The sequence below is a fragment of the Pelecanus crispus genome, chromosome 4, assembly GCF_030463565.1.
Source record: "Pelecanus crispus isolate bPelCri1 chromosome 4, bPelCri1.pri, whole genome shotgun sequence".
Taxonomy (NCBI): Eukaryota; Metazoa; Chordata; class Aves; order Pelecaniformes; family Pelecanidae; genus Pelecanus; species Pelecanus crispus.
In genome coordinates this window covers 57,666,094-57,679,278 of record NC_134646.1, presented here as the reverse complement: position 1 = coordinate 57,679,278, position 13,185 = coordinate 57,666,094, and the positions used below count along the sequence as shown (strand labels likewise).

Genomic DNA, 13,185 nt, shown 5'->3' with positions numbered 1-13,185 from the left:
CCAAGAAACAAGAGGCTTCCTCCTCTTCAACATTTAGACAAAGCATCTCCAAAATTGATTACAGAAATACTCAAATGCAGCAATGATGGAATGTATTAAGCTAACTATAGTTACCTTTAACAATCCAACTGGAAATAAACTTCATCATACTCCTCTCTGCCTACTTGCAAAAAAACTAAAAAGAAAGAAGTTTTTGTGCAATCTATTTTCTATTACAAATGGCACAAGGACACAAGTAACAACAGAAAAAGAAAACATGTAATAAGAGTTACTCCGGAGGTGGCTACAGCAAAACTGAAGCGCAAATACTCTCATATGCGCTGGTAAAAGTCAGGTTAATTGAAACAGGTTTCAGCAAGGCTGTGGAGACCATTAGCCTCTAGCAGAGGGGAAAGGGCATGTAACTTCTAAAGAGAGTTCAGGCATTTCTGCACTGAACATTTCATCCTGGCCACATTCATACTACCATATATATTTAGTATAGAGTGTGCATACACGCAGATATATATATACACACAAACATACATGGACTATCATAACACCATATTCATACAAACAATGAGTTTGGCTTATGATGCACTGACAGCAAATTATTGGCAACACATTAGTTGGTTCCAAACAATAGTTAACATTCAGTTTATTTACATACATGTGTGGTATGACATTTTCTGTTATGAACAGAAAGGTTAGATCACTGTGTGTACAGATGAGAGACAGAAAGAAGAGCCCTCCTTAAACACATTTGAGAGTGTACTTTCTTTCATTTACAACCCCATCTATCGAGTTGTGTATCTAAGCGAAGGTAGGACAAACTTGTGCTTGAAAATTTCAAGAGGTAAAACACACTTCATATAAATAAGTGCATGGAATTTATATATTTACAATACATACAGCATATAAATTACTTTATAATTAATCCCAAACAAGGTATTATGGTACACTGACAGCCAGTTTGCTGAAGCTTGGACTTCTTTTTCACAAGTAACATCAAGATTAACCATGGGAGGTCTCTGGTTGAGCCTAGAATGGCTTGGGGCATATCATGGCTCAGTTCTGAAGCAAAGCTTTTTGAGTGTTACACTAAACTGAAGACTGTGCTGTTAACAACCTACTACGTGCAAATGGAAGAGGCACATTTTGTGTTCTTGATGTGTCATAAAACACCCATCAACCAAGAAAAACAACGTTTCTGGAGAATCTCTGGAAACATTTCAATGTCAGTAAATACCCATTTATAGATACCTTCAATTTTTAAGCATGCAAATCACTACAAATACTACTGCCTGTGTAAAGAGAAACTCAGAAACATGGACTGTATGTACATGAACCCAACCCCAGTAAATGCAAATTAGGCTCCTGGGCTTTGGCCACATTCTCTCTCTTCCTCCATAAAGAGCTCAACTTGCCAGCTAGGCAATGCTGACTTTTCAGAGAAAATATAGAGACTGCTAGTATTGCTGCAGATACTGTGGTCATTTCCCAACATCATGTAAAACTCTCCTTGTGCTGGAGTGGATCAGATGTTACAGGTTCCCCACACTGCTTAGCAGCATCCAGCAGCTTACAGAATCAAGTCTAAAAAGAAATGGTGAACCCATATCTCTGGAAAGTGGCTTCTTTCCTGTACTTGTGCTGCTGTTGTCTTCTTTCAGAAAGCATCTTCACCCTCTGCAATGTCAATAATTGTGTGAAGCAGGTCTTCAAAAGTCGGGCGTCCCTCCGGTTTCTAAAAACAAAAGCACAGCTGTGATCAGAAAACAACAAAATTGTGTTGATTTTGATAAACTATTGGTCTTGATATCATTCTGTGGCAATGAATTTACCATTTCATTAGATGTGACATGCAAAAATATTTCCTTGTGTGGATTTTGGATGTGTCGCCTAATCTCAGTAAGTGTCGCCTTTTTTTACACTTTGAAAAAGCATAAATAGGTGTTGCTGGACTACACTTTCCATATAATCCATTATTTTGCATAGTGCTATGCTTTTTCATTTTTCTTCCCCATCCCCACCTACCCCAATGAATTGCACACACCTTTCTTTACACAAGTTGTTCACGCTCCTAAGAATTTTGACTGTCATTCTCTGAAGCCTCTTTTACTTCAACGTTATCTTTTGGACTCCGAAATGAGACTGCGTCATAGACCTATGCAACAGCATCCTTCATCTCCTCTATCTTCCATATGTTCCTTATGTGTCATAACATCCTGTTTGTTTTGTTTAATTATAGCAATACACTGAGGTAGTCTCTTCACTGATCTTGCTGACACAGTTAATTTAGCATCTTCTGAATCTCTGGGTAAGTTGTATCTTTCCTCCATTTATCAGCCTCTTTAGATTTGTATCACCTGCTGAATTTTGAAGCCTCAGTATTCACCTCCCTCTACAAATCATTAATAAATTTATTAAATGAGGACTGAGGTACCTACAGGTAATCATATTTTACGACAAAGATTGACAGTATCTTGCCATTACTTGTGTCCTGTTTGTGATTTGCAAAGATTCTTTCTCTCCCACGTGACGACGGCTTAGATTTTATTGTCAATAACCCCTGATTAAATCAATAAATTTTTAATCAATTCATTGATGTTCATATAATTACTATAAATACATATTAATGTTCAAAGACCACTAACAAATAACTTATCATTATCTTTCAGGTAGTTTATTATTCCATTTTAATGACCATTTCAAGCAGGTTACCAATTACAAACAAAGTTTAATGATCTGTAGTTTCCTGACTCCTGTGAATAGCTTTTTTGAACTACAGACATATCTGTCATTCCGCGGCCCTCCAGGGCACTGTTCTTTTTAATGTATTTTTTGCTGCATAAACCAACTGGTTTGTAAGTTTTAGATCTCCACCAGCTGGTTTGATGACTAATTGCTCTCTGTTCTAGCACCTTCTCCTCCAAGGCAAGCGTCAGACAGTATGTTATCTTTCTTACTGGAAAAGAGCAGTTTTTCCCCAGCAACCCCTGTGGCAAAGACTAACTAGAAATAAATCATGTAGCTCTTTCCATTCTTGGTTTCCTTGATTGCCCTCTCAAAATTAGAGGCATCTCATTAAATGCACCTATCCTTAGAGACTTTCTGCTTTAATACTACAAAAACTGTTTTATACCGATTTAGTTGATAAAGTATTAAATTTGGGTTTGCTGCTCCTTTGACCTCTGTAAAAATTGCACAGTCGGTATCTTTCTGGGTTAGGAGGATTAACAGTACAATGTGTTTTTATCTTTCTTTATAAACCTTGGAATTTGTATTTAGATTCAACTGCAAGTTAATCTATATTTCCTATATAATTTATAATCAGGTAATGAAGTATTCCTTTAAAAATATTTTCAGTCATTCTGTCTTGTTTCTGTAATGATTAACAAACTGAGGCACTATAAAATCAGATTCTCCACCTCTGGGCTGTTCTGACTGAATTTTTTTTGCTAGGAGTATTTGTACACAGATATAATCATGACCAGCATAGATTTAGCAATTATCTCATTTTGTCACTCAATGCCTTTACGCTTAACCTGACATGAAATCCATTGATTTCATAGAAATTTCCTTGGTGGTTTTTCTTATCACAGCTCTAGTTCAGTTGCAAACCAGGGGGATATATTTGTCTTAGCAATAAACACATGAATAGCTGAGAGAGCTGGATACAGTCAGAATGCTGCAATCGGGATTAACAGCTGTTGCTAGAATGACCTTTTTTCCAATTCAAAGACAAAAAAAAAAGTATATACCTCCTGCCAGCACATCATCATCATTTCATACACCTGCTTACAGGCTAGTTTGGGCCGATACAAACGATGTCCTTGGCTAACCATCGTCACCACTTCATAGTTGGAACTTTTTTCAAAGGGCATTTTTCCTTCTGTAAATACTTCCCACATTAAAACACCTAAAAAAAAAAAAAAAAGAAAAGAAACATTAAGAAAATAAGCAAGTAACTTCTTAAAAATGTATGTTCATTCTGAGCCCTGGGCTCAGGATTTCTGATAGATAAATAGTTTGAGATCCATATTCTAGAAAGTGTTCACATGTGTCATCACTGAAAACATCTTATTCTAGTAGCACGGATTTTAATAAATAATAGTTCTAAAGGTCTCTGTGGAACTTTACGCAAGCGTAAACCCGTGGCAAACGGTTTCTCTGAGCTTCTTCTCAGACATCTGAATCCTTCCTAATAACTGGGGCTTAACTGCTATTGATAAAATGTAAAAATAATGCTTTCTTTCAGTGAGGAACATCTTACCGAATGACCAGACATCTGACTTGCTGCTGAATCGGCTATAATTAAAAACTTCTGGGGGGCACCATTTCACAGGAAATTTAGCCCCTGAGGAGCTTGTGTATTGATCATCAAGGACATACCTAAAAAAAAGAAAAGAAAAACATTATATCCTTCAGTCAGCCTCCAAGCCTGCAAATTATAATTTAGATTTCGATTTGAATACTAGAAGCTTATATTGCCACCTAATGGCCATGACTGTTAGCATCACACAATAAAAACAGCTTCTCTGGGGTAGTACAAAGGTTCCAGTCAAGGCACTGTTCATTTTTCTTATGACCTCAGAGTGTTCTCCTGTGATTATTAGCTATACAACACAGGTCTAGGCCACCTGCAAGTTAAATGTCTGTATTACGAGAGAAAACGATGCAAAAACATTTCTTGCTCTGTCTCTCACCAGCCAGTCTGAATTCAGATGTCAGGGGACACGCAAGCTCACTAGCAGAGAAAGGTGGCAAAAGCAAAGGAGCATGGTCAAACCATGGTGCTTTAACACCTTCCTTGTAGGTGCTGCTCCCCCCCCACCTCACCCACACATCACCCTCCTGACGTAGCGCCCATGGGTGCTAACAAGGCAGGAAATTAACCCCCCTCCGGGTCTCAGCACCTCCCAGCACTTCAGCTAGCAAGATGCAACTCTGAACCATCTACCCCAAGAGGATCCCAAACTCACTGAACAGCCTCTTTCTATCATTTATTTACCAAAATACACATTAATGACTATTATCCCTGCAGCGTGAGCTCTGCTGTCCAAGACACAAGCTCTAATGTGCCTCCTGTATCACTACAAGATAAAATTTGTAAGATTTTCACAGACGTTACAGAAAGTTGCTAACGGAAGGCCAGTCAGATCACAGAGTCAGTTCAAAGCCAGGCCTCTCATGGCAAGCACTAGACATAGTTATTTCTGTAGAGAATAAACTGCCTAGTGTTGATTTTCCAGAATGAAAATGAGTAAGGAAATTAACACATAACCACAGAATGAACAAGCTTTAAAGGCACTGGAAAAAAAATGAACCAAAGGATGTTCCCTAGAGAGGTCAAAAAGAGATCATTTTTGCCTGTAATTTTGCTGGGCATGTGTTGCCTTATGGCTAAGTACAAGGGTTGGGTGAATTTTCCCAAATCCCCACAAATGTGTTTGCACACTCAGCCATACCTTGTCATTCCAAAATCCGACACTTTGACCACTCCCGAGTCACTCACCAAGCAGTTCCTGGCAGCCTGCAAAGAGAATGGTTAGATTTGGATGAAAAACTTGCAGTCTCTTGCAGACAAATTACAACAGTCTAATGAGGACTTTTGTGTATTCTCATCATAAAAGGTACATGTGCATTTGCTCTTGATAGTACTGTTTTGACAACCAAACCATTTTGTAAAAAATCACCAGAAAAAATTACCATCTCAAGGGGTTCACGAGTGGTGAAAATGGCACCAATACAGAACAGAGATATGCTATTATATCAGCACAAATAGCTATTAACTATTTATAAAAATTACAGAGAGATTTTATTCCATTTTCTTGGGAGAGAGAAACCTTTCATCATTTTCTATATAGGGCAATTTTTGAGACTTGATTAGACCCTAAAGAGCCAATTTCAACTACTTAAAATTTTCTGCAAGAACAAAAGCAGTTATTTACAAACAGGGTGTTTCAAAAAGGAATAGGTAGGTTCAAAAATAAAAATTTTAAAGAGGAGTGTTATTTTCTAATGGGACGTTACCAGGTCTCTGTGGATAAAGCTGTTTCTCTCCAGGTATTCCATTCCCTCACATACATCTTGGCACATAGTGAGCAGGACGTCCTTACTCAAAACTCCCCGTTTTTGTCTCAGGTAATTGAGAAGGCAGCCATGCTCCATGAACTCTGTCACGATGTAAATAGGTCTCTGTTGTGTGCACACACCATACAGCTGAACTAATTTAGGATGCGTTAGCTTCCTGAAAAGATTGAGGTTGTGTCGTTATTACTTCCTCCACCCAGTGCTAGCTTTCCACCCCACAAAACTGCAAAAATACCACCTGCCCAAAGTGTTTTATTTATAATCAGTAAACAGCATCAGAGGTCTAGAACTGGCAATGAAAGTGCCAAGCACACAACTCACATCATTACTTTAGCTTCTTCGATGAAATCCTCTTCATACATCGCACCTTCCCGAATTGCCTTGATGGCCACTTTATACTGTGCCCTCCATTTCCCAAGGCGCACTACACCAAAGAGACCGCTCCCCAGTTCTCTCATGAATGTCAGTTCTGAGGGATTAATTTCCCATTTCTCTGTAAAACAAAACAAACAAGAGCCCATGACTGCTGTACTAGGGAACATATCAAACAGGTAGGTGATAGGGAGGAGGAAAGGGAAATGCTGGATTATTAGCAAATCAGGGAATTTAGGGAGAAAACATCTTAGAATTAACTTGAAAATGGAGCATTTCTCTATCTCACAAAACAAACAACCTTTTAGCTAGACATAACCTTTTAAGCAGCTCCTGACCAACACAGAACGCAAAACTTAAACTTTCCTGAAGCCAGTAATTACATGCTGGTATTATCAGACTTAATTTCAACAAGCTGCCATCACAGGAAGTTGTGCCAATGCATAGCAGCTGCTCACATCACCTGATGTGCCATGCTTAAAACAGGTTATTCCAAATTTTTTTTAAAAAAAAAAAAAGTAACCCTTCCACAAAGATCAAAGGAGTCAAGGTTGAGTCAGAAGTCTGGAGGCTTATGAAGGAGCCAAAGGTACAGCTCTTTAATCGGGCAGAACTCAAGGTGTCCACAAAAGCATGGAGGAAGATGCTGAATTCCCCTGGAGCACAGGGGACACGTTCTGCCTCTCCTCACTGCTGCCCTGGGCACCACACACCTACCACCAGCCATCATGCCTTTGCATGCTGATCCTCTGAGCAAGGGTTTCCAAGGTACAACTTGGACCCGCCTAAGTTAGTATAGGCAATCACAGTACAAAACTAGGTCTTAATTTTTAGAAAATATTGTGCCAACTTACATGTATAAAATCATTAGAAAAGCTACATGCAGATCAATATAACACGCAATTACCATAGCTGAATCCTGCCGTTGTTGGTGCCGTCGTCTTCTTTGGGGTCACTGGGTAACGCAGCCTGGTAACAAGACCTGAGGTTCAAAGATAATTCAAGAGACACAGCTTACTTCTGCTACAGTGCCAGGCAGCAAATCAGCCACTTCTTCACCACAAACTGCAACAATGATTAACAATAAGTTTATCGTTATATACAGCTGTGACCATATTTTCTGCTATTGCGTTGTTTTGACTACTCAGAGTGGCTACAAGAGGCACACAAGAGCACTCGCTGCATCTAACTTGCTGCTGCTGCTCCTTTACTGGTGAAAGATGGATATAGATATATGCATACATGTTTGTGCTTTACAGTTATGCTGGCACCAACAAAGGCTGAGGACCCCTTTCAGATCAGAAAAGATTATCTAAAATGTATACGCTCAACATTACTTTTGATCATTTCTGTTTCACACATATAAATCCTAGCAGTTTCACACGGGGATTTTACATATACAAAATAAATGCTGCATGCTAGCTGAATATTCTCATAAAATCTTGTCAGAACTCAATACACCATAAGGTAAAAGCAATGAAGCAATTGAAAAACAAGTAGTAAAATCAGTTATAATAAATGAAAAGCAGGGTTATGTTTTGGAGCATATTTTCCAGAAAGGCATTTTCCAGAATATCATCAGGAAATGCCAGGTCATCTAAATTAGATATTAACATCTGGAAAATATTGGTCATGAGAGAAATTTAGGCACAGACAGGACTTGAAAAAAAAGACACTGTATCAGTATCTGTGCCTGGAACCCAATTCCTAAACTCTCCCCATCCCATCATACAGTGGGTGGACACCAGCATCAGCCATCAGCAATAGATCTGAAGTGTCTAACCTTTACAAAGACTCATCCTTAGGGATTTCCTAACCAACACATTACAGTTCTCCTCATCTGTTTGCTATATGGGAAGATTAGATCACTTTAAGTGGTGGTGACCTGCAGGTAAAAAGCTAGTGCCTGGAGAGTACTCTGGGGAAGTACCATCCCTATCCATGTGCTGTGCGTTACAGGCAGCTGATGGAGACGTGATGTGAAAATGAGTATTCCTCCTGACTCGATGCAGCTGCTCTTCTGTTACTCTGGGGACAGGAACTTATTTATATATTTATATATATGTATTTACATAAAACCTTTCAAATGATTGCCTATATCGAAAAAATGTGAAAACACAGTGTCTCATGACTTCCCTGAAAAGGAAGGATCTATAATAACCTAAAAACTTTCATTAAAACCCTAAAACTCCTCACACTCCTTTTCAAATCAACCCTAAGTGACAGAAAAAGTCCAATTCATCTACCTGCTGCGTTATGTTTATGATACTCGATTATTTCTGGAATGGAGTTGAAGAGGTGTTTTTCTGCGAGGTAGTACTGCTTTGGCGACGTCACTGTTTCTTTTATATGGTAGTGTCTTATTGCTGATGAACCTTCTCTGGAAAAATAATAACAATAACAACAACAATAATAATAATAACAATTAGCAAGAATACAATGTCATTTGTTGTGAATTTTTTAAGAGCAGCACATTGTCTAGGAAAAGGAAATCAAAAGAGCCAGCGTGGGTGCCCAATGTCACGCCCTTCAGGAACAGCTTGACTATGAAAGATCCCGAGTGCTGGTACTCGCCTTCATCTCAGTGCTCAAACCAAGTTGGAGATTAACCCGTAAAAGGTTAATTTTCAGCCCGGCAAGCTCCCCAATCCAGCTCACCATATACCAACGCAAACACTTGGGCTGGCAAGAGGGAAGAGACCAAATGGGGTGGGAAAGCAAGGCCTCCTTCTTTGAGTGGCAGTTCAGGTCTACTCTGGATTAAAGCAAATGTGACCTAACCATGGAGTCAAGAAGCTCATTGTAGTCACCCATCTTGCCTATCACAGCACCCCGCATTTCTTTGTTGAGCTCTCTCTTGGGTTTTCCTCCAGCCCATGGATTTGGAGACAGATACAGATGGATTCAGACAAGACAAGGTGAGCAGAGCAGCCACAGAAACTCACCCTCCAAATTTTGTATAAAGGGAAACTGTGTACAGGCCAGGCTGACTTGAGTCTCTCACCACAAAACCACCTTCTTTATCCTAAAATGCAAGCACATTGACAGTTTTGTACAAGTGGTTTTAAGCTGCATGTCTCTTCTATGCGTTCTGTGATTTGCGCATACCAAAATAAGCATCTGCTTTAATAAGAGAAGCTACTTTACGTGAATCTCATCGTTAATACTGCAAGGCTGCTGTACTCACCTCATTTCTGAGGAGCTGCTCTGCCTTGCTTCTGTTCAGGTTTCTGCTGTACCACCTGCAACACAACATCAGTAACCATAACTTCTCCAAAGTGCATGATTTCCGTGACATGCTTAAAGCAGAGTATTACAAAGCTACAGATTCAATAATTTTACGGTAACAAAGGTGAACAACTGAACTTTAGTTAAAGTACAAAAATCAGTCTCTATTACGTTGTGCAGTTATCCCATAAAAACGCCCTGAAACAAATCCAGTGAGATCCCACAGAAGCCAATAAAGTTCAGGTAATGGAACTAATTTTTCCGGAAGAACACTTCTCAAACGCACGCAGGCTGATGGCAGTAGTTGCTCTGAATGGCAGCCCAAGGGCAGGCTGACAGCCCCAGGGAAACAGCTGCCTGCACACCGGCCGAGCCACCTGCAGAGCTGGCTGCCAGACTGCTATTTCATTCAATAACTTCACGGTTCTGATTTTCCAGGGAGGACCCACCTACCAAAGAGGAGGTTGAAAGTGAATTAAATGTCATGGTTGCACATCCCTGACCTCAGTGCTGCACGGGGAGGTTAAAGCAGCCACAGAAGCACTGACATCTCAGCCAGCTGCAGAGAATAATATAAAAAGGAAAAACAGGCAGCTTGCAAATGGCGTGGTGCAATCGTTTTGAGCTATGCTGTCACAGTGGTAACTGAGCAGGGAAGTGGCACAGCAGCCTCTAACCAAGTTCTGCTGTTCCGGAGATAGTGGTTTCTTGCAGTTGGCAGATGAGCTGGAATAATCCTCCCTGGACTGCGCAGTTACTCAGAATTATGGCCCCAAGGTGGTAAGGCACAAAGTGGTTGGACCAGATAAGGCAGCCCGGTTCCTTCCTTCCCTTTCTGCCGGCCCCGAAGCCCAGCCCAGAGCAGGGCAGGGCTCTTAGGAAGAGCCTCTAAGATGAGAAAGCAACAAAGAACAAGTAATTCCCTTTAGTGAAGCTGAGGGCAAAATCCCAGAAGAAAGTCTACCTTCTGTCAACACACAGCAGAAGGAGGCATACGTGGCTGAGGGTAGAGTTTTGGAGCTACTAACGTGGTTTCGTAAACTGGTTTTAATTATTATTTCCTTACAGCTCCATTTTATCTAAAAGTCGTAAAATGTGTCTTAAGTTCTCAGGCACAACAGTTTATGTTGTACTGAAATTTGAATATCAAGAACAACAGGCTTGGAGACTATAGTGTTAAATTTTATCTTGATGTTCTTAAATAAGTACTCCATAATTAAACATCAACAGGAAAAAGCATTTCTTTAAAAAAGCTATACATTTGTAGCTGATAAGTTATATGCATACACTGAGACTCAAAATGCACCGAGTGATGTATTTTCTTGAAAATTAGAGCTGTCTTCCAAAATCTCTCATCTGTTATGTTTACTTCAAATTATTTCCACTGTTTTCTGCTCTACTATCTTACAGCCACACACTTTGGATAGACATATCACTTTAATAATAATAATAAAAAAAAAAAAAACATTCGGCACACTTACAATGGGTAAATTTCCTTTAAAATTTCCCTTTGTCTATCAGAGAATTGGGAAGAGGTTTTTTTGTTTTAATAATAATAGCCTAAAAACTACATGCCTGATGGCCATCCCACTGACTTGACGCTACATTATAAATCACAGCAAAATCAATGAGGAGAATCAGAACAAATATATGCCTATTTCAAATATTTAAGTTTCACCTCTGAGATAATTGCTATTGTATGTAAATAATTGCTTTCAAAACTTCAAAAATACATGGTCATTCTTAAAGCATAGGTTTCATTTTATGATCTTCCAGATTTTAATTTAAATATTCACTTACTCGTATTGATCAAGGTTGTTGGACTTCTTTCCTGTTACATAGTTGCTTGGAATATATCCTTGTTTTCTAAAAAAATATATAATATATAATCTGAGTGAAAACATGTAAAATTGCATGCCTAGAAGACAAGTGTTTCATTCTGCTAATTACCAGAGGTGTCTCACTGTGATTTATTAATGACCCACCCACTCTACAGTTGATTATACAGAAACTAATTTTCTGCATCAGCATTTCCACATTAACTTTCAGTGCACCTAGAGAAGTGACATGGGCAGCAGAAGTGTCCAAGAAAACCAGCAGAAGGGGTGAGGAAGAGTAACCCTCTGCTGCTCCGTCACTTCTGCACTCAGAGGTCCCAGTCAGTCACTGGAAATACGTTTGGAGCCTGCCACAGCCTGATAACTCGCAATTATCCCTAACATATTGCAACAGGGACCTGATAAATATTGAAGTATGGAAACTTTCACCTTTAAAACCGCAGGGAAAATTTTAATCCAGGGAACGTAAAGTTGTAGTCATTGAGGCATCTAACTGCAACTGTCTCTCAACTCATTCAAAGATTGCCCCTAATGATCTAGCTATTAAATAAGATCATGATTATTCAAGTTGGGAAGTCGGAGCCTGCTGAGCTGAGCGTTAACCATATTGCTCTCTAATGAGCTGTTCCCCAGGGAAGCGGGAGTACTGTACCAGTCTAGCGAAGTTTTGCAGGCTGGCTGATTTTTTTTTTCATTGGGAAACCATAAACTCGTAAATTGGTTTCTATGTGAGAATAAAGATATGAATGAGATTTCAGGGCTGGAGTCCAAAGTGGGGTCCAATACAGTTATTTGTTGACACATAGTCAATATAAACTACTTCAACATGAAAACAGCCTTATGGACTTTATAACGAAAAATAAGGAACTCGTGTTTACCCATATTTGTCTCTCGCCTTCCACCAGTGAATGTCATTCTTCTCAATCACCGTATATTCTTCACCCTTCTCTAATCTTAAATCATGATGTTCTGTAGGCTCAAAGTCATACATTGCTACCACTATCTCCTCCTCTTTGTTGCCATTTTCTTCAACTGGAGGAACAGGTGGCGGAGGCCTTCGCTGAAAACATCCCAACATTATTATCAGTCCACTCTGCTCCACTCCAGCCCACCCTTACCACGACACCAGTGCAAACCAGCCGAGCATCCCACAGGCAAAAGCTGTGCTAGTTCTGGGTTGCCCCAGGAGTGAGCTGTGGTGGCCCGGCGAGGCAGATGGGGCACGTGGAGGATGATCAACGTGGGTGCTACCCACGGGGCTGGCTCGCGCTGCAGCTGCCGGTAAAGGGCAGCGCTAGCTGGTGTTTCCTTTCCAACCCCCTCTCCAGCCAGCAGCACAGATACAGCTAATAGTTGCCACTACATTTCAATGAGATTTTCTCCAGCCTGGGCTTGAGATAGAGCGTGATGCCCATTGACGCATACAGAAACAGACCTTTGCTGTAGGATATGGAAAGAATCACAGGATATCTAAAAAAAAAAAAAACCCAAACCCCAAACAACAACAACAAAAAAAACCCCAGCAATTATCTATTCAATATTTTAAAGACACTACCTACCGCACTTTTTTCTGGCACTGGAGAGGGCAATCTCATTACACCTAGAAACAGAGCATAGGAAAGGATCTGTGTCTGCGCATTCAGTTATAAACGTAAAAACTGAATAAAAGGTT

General features: G+C 39.9%; 1 protein-coding gene across 5 annotated transcripts in view; it reads right to left on the bottom strand.

Moving 5' to 3' along the window:
* Positions 1–620: 620 nt before the first annotated feature.
* The window catches only part of TEC (tec protein tyrosine kinase), a 54,506-nt gene continuing 41,941 nt past the window's right edge, over positions 621–13,185 (bottom strand). For all 5 annotated transcript variants that reach the window (XM_075709944.1, XM_075709942.1, XM_075709945.1 and 2 more), the window contains 13 exons: positions 13,073–13,113; positions 12,392–12,573; positions 11,476–11,541; positions 9,635–9,689; positions 9,393–9,472; positions 8,694–8,827; positions 7,355–7,429; positions 6,397–6,568; positions 6,016–6,232; positions 5,451–5,515; positions 4,256–4,374; positions 3,744–3,901; positions 621–1,726 (listed from right to left, as the gene is read on the bottom strand). In XM_075709944.1, the coding sequence (XP_075566059.1) occupies positions 1,649–1,726; positions 3,744–3,901; positions 4,256–4,374; positions 5,451–5,515; positions 6,016–6,232; positions 6,397–6,568; positions 7,355–7,429; positions 8,694–8,827; positions 9,393–9,472; positions 9,635–9,689; positions 11,476–11,541; positions 12,392–12,573; positions 13,073–13,113 (1,442 nt within the window). In that variant the 3' untranslated portion in view covers positions 621–1,648. The remainder of the gene's footprint in view (positions 1,727–3,743; positions 3,902–4,255; positions 4,375–5,450; positions 5,516–6,015; positions 6,233–6,396; positions 6,569–7,354; positions 7,430–8,693; positions 8,828–9,392; positions 9,473–9,634; positions 9,690–11,475; positions 11,542–12,391; positions 12,574–13,072; positions 13,114–13,185) is intronic.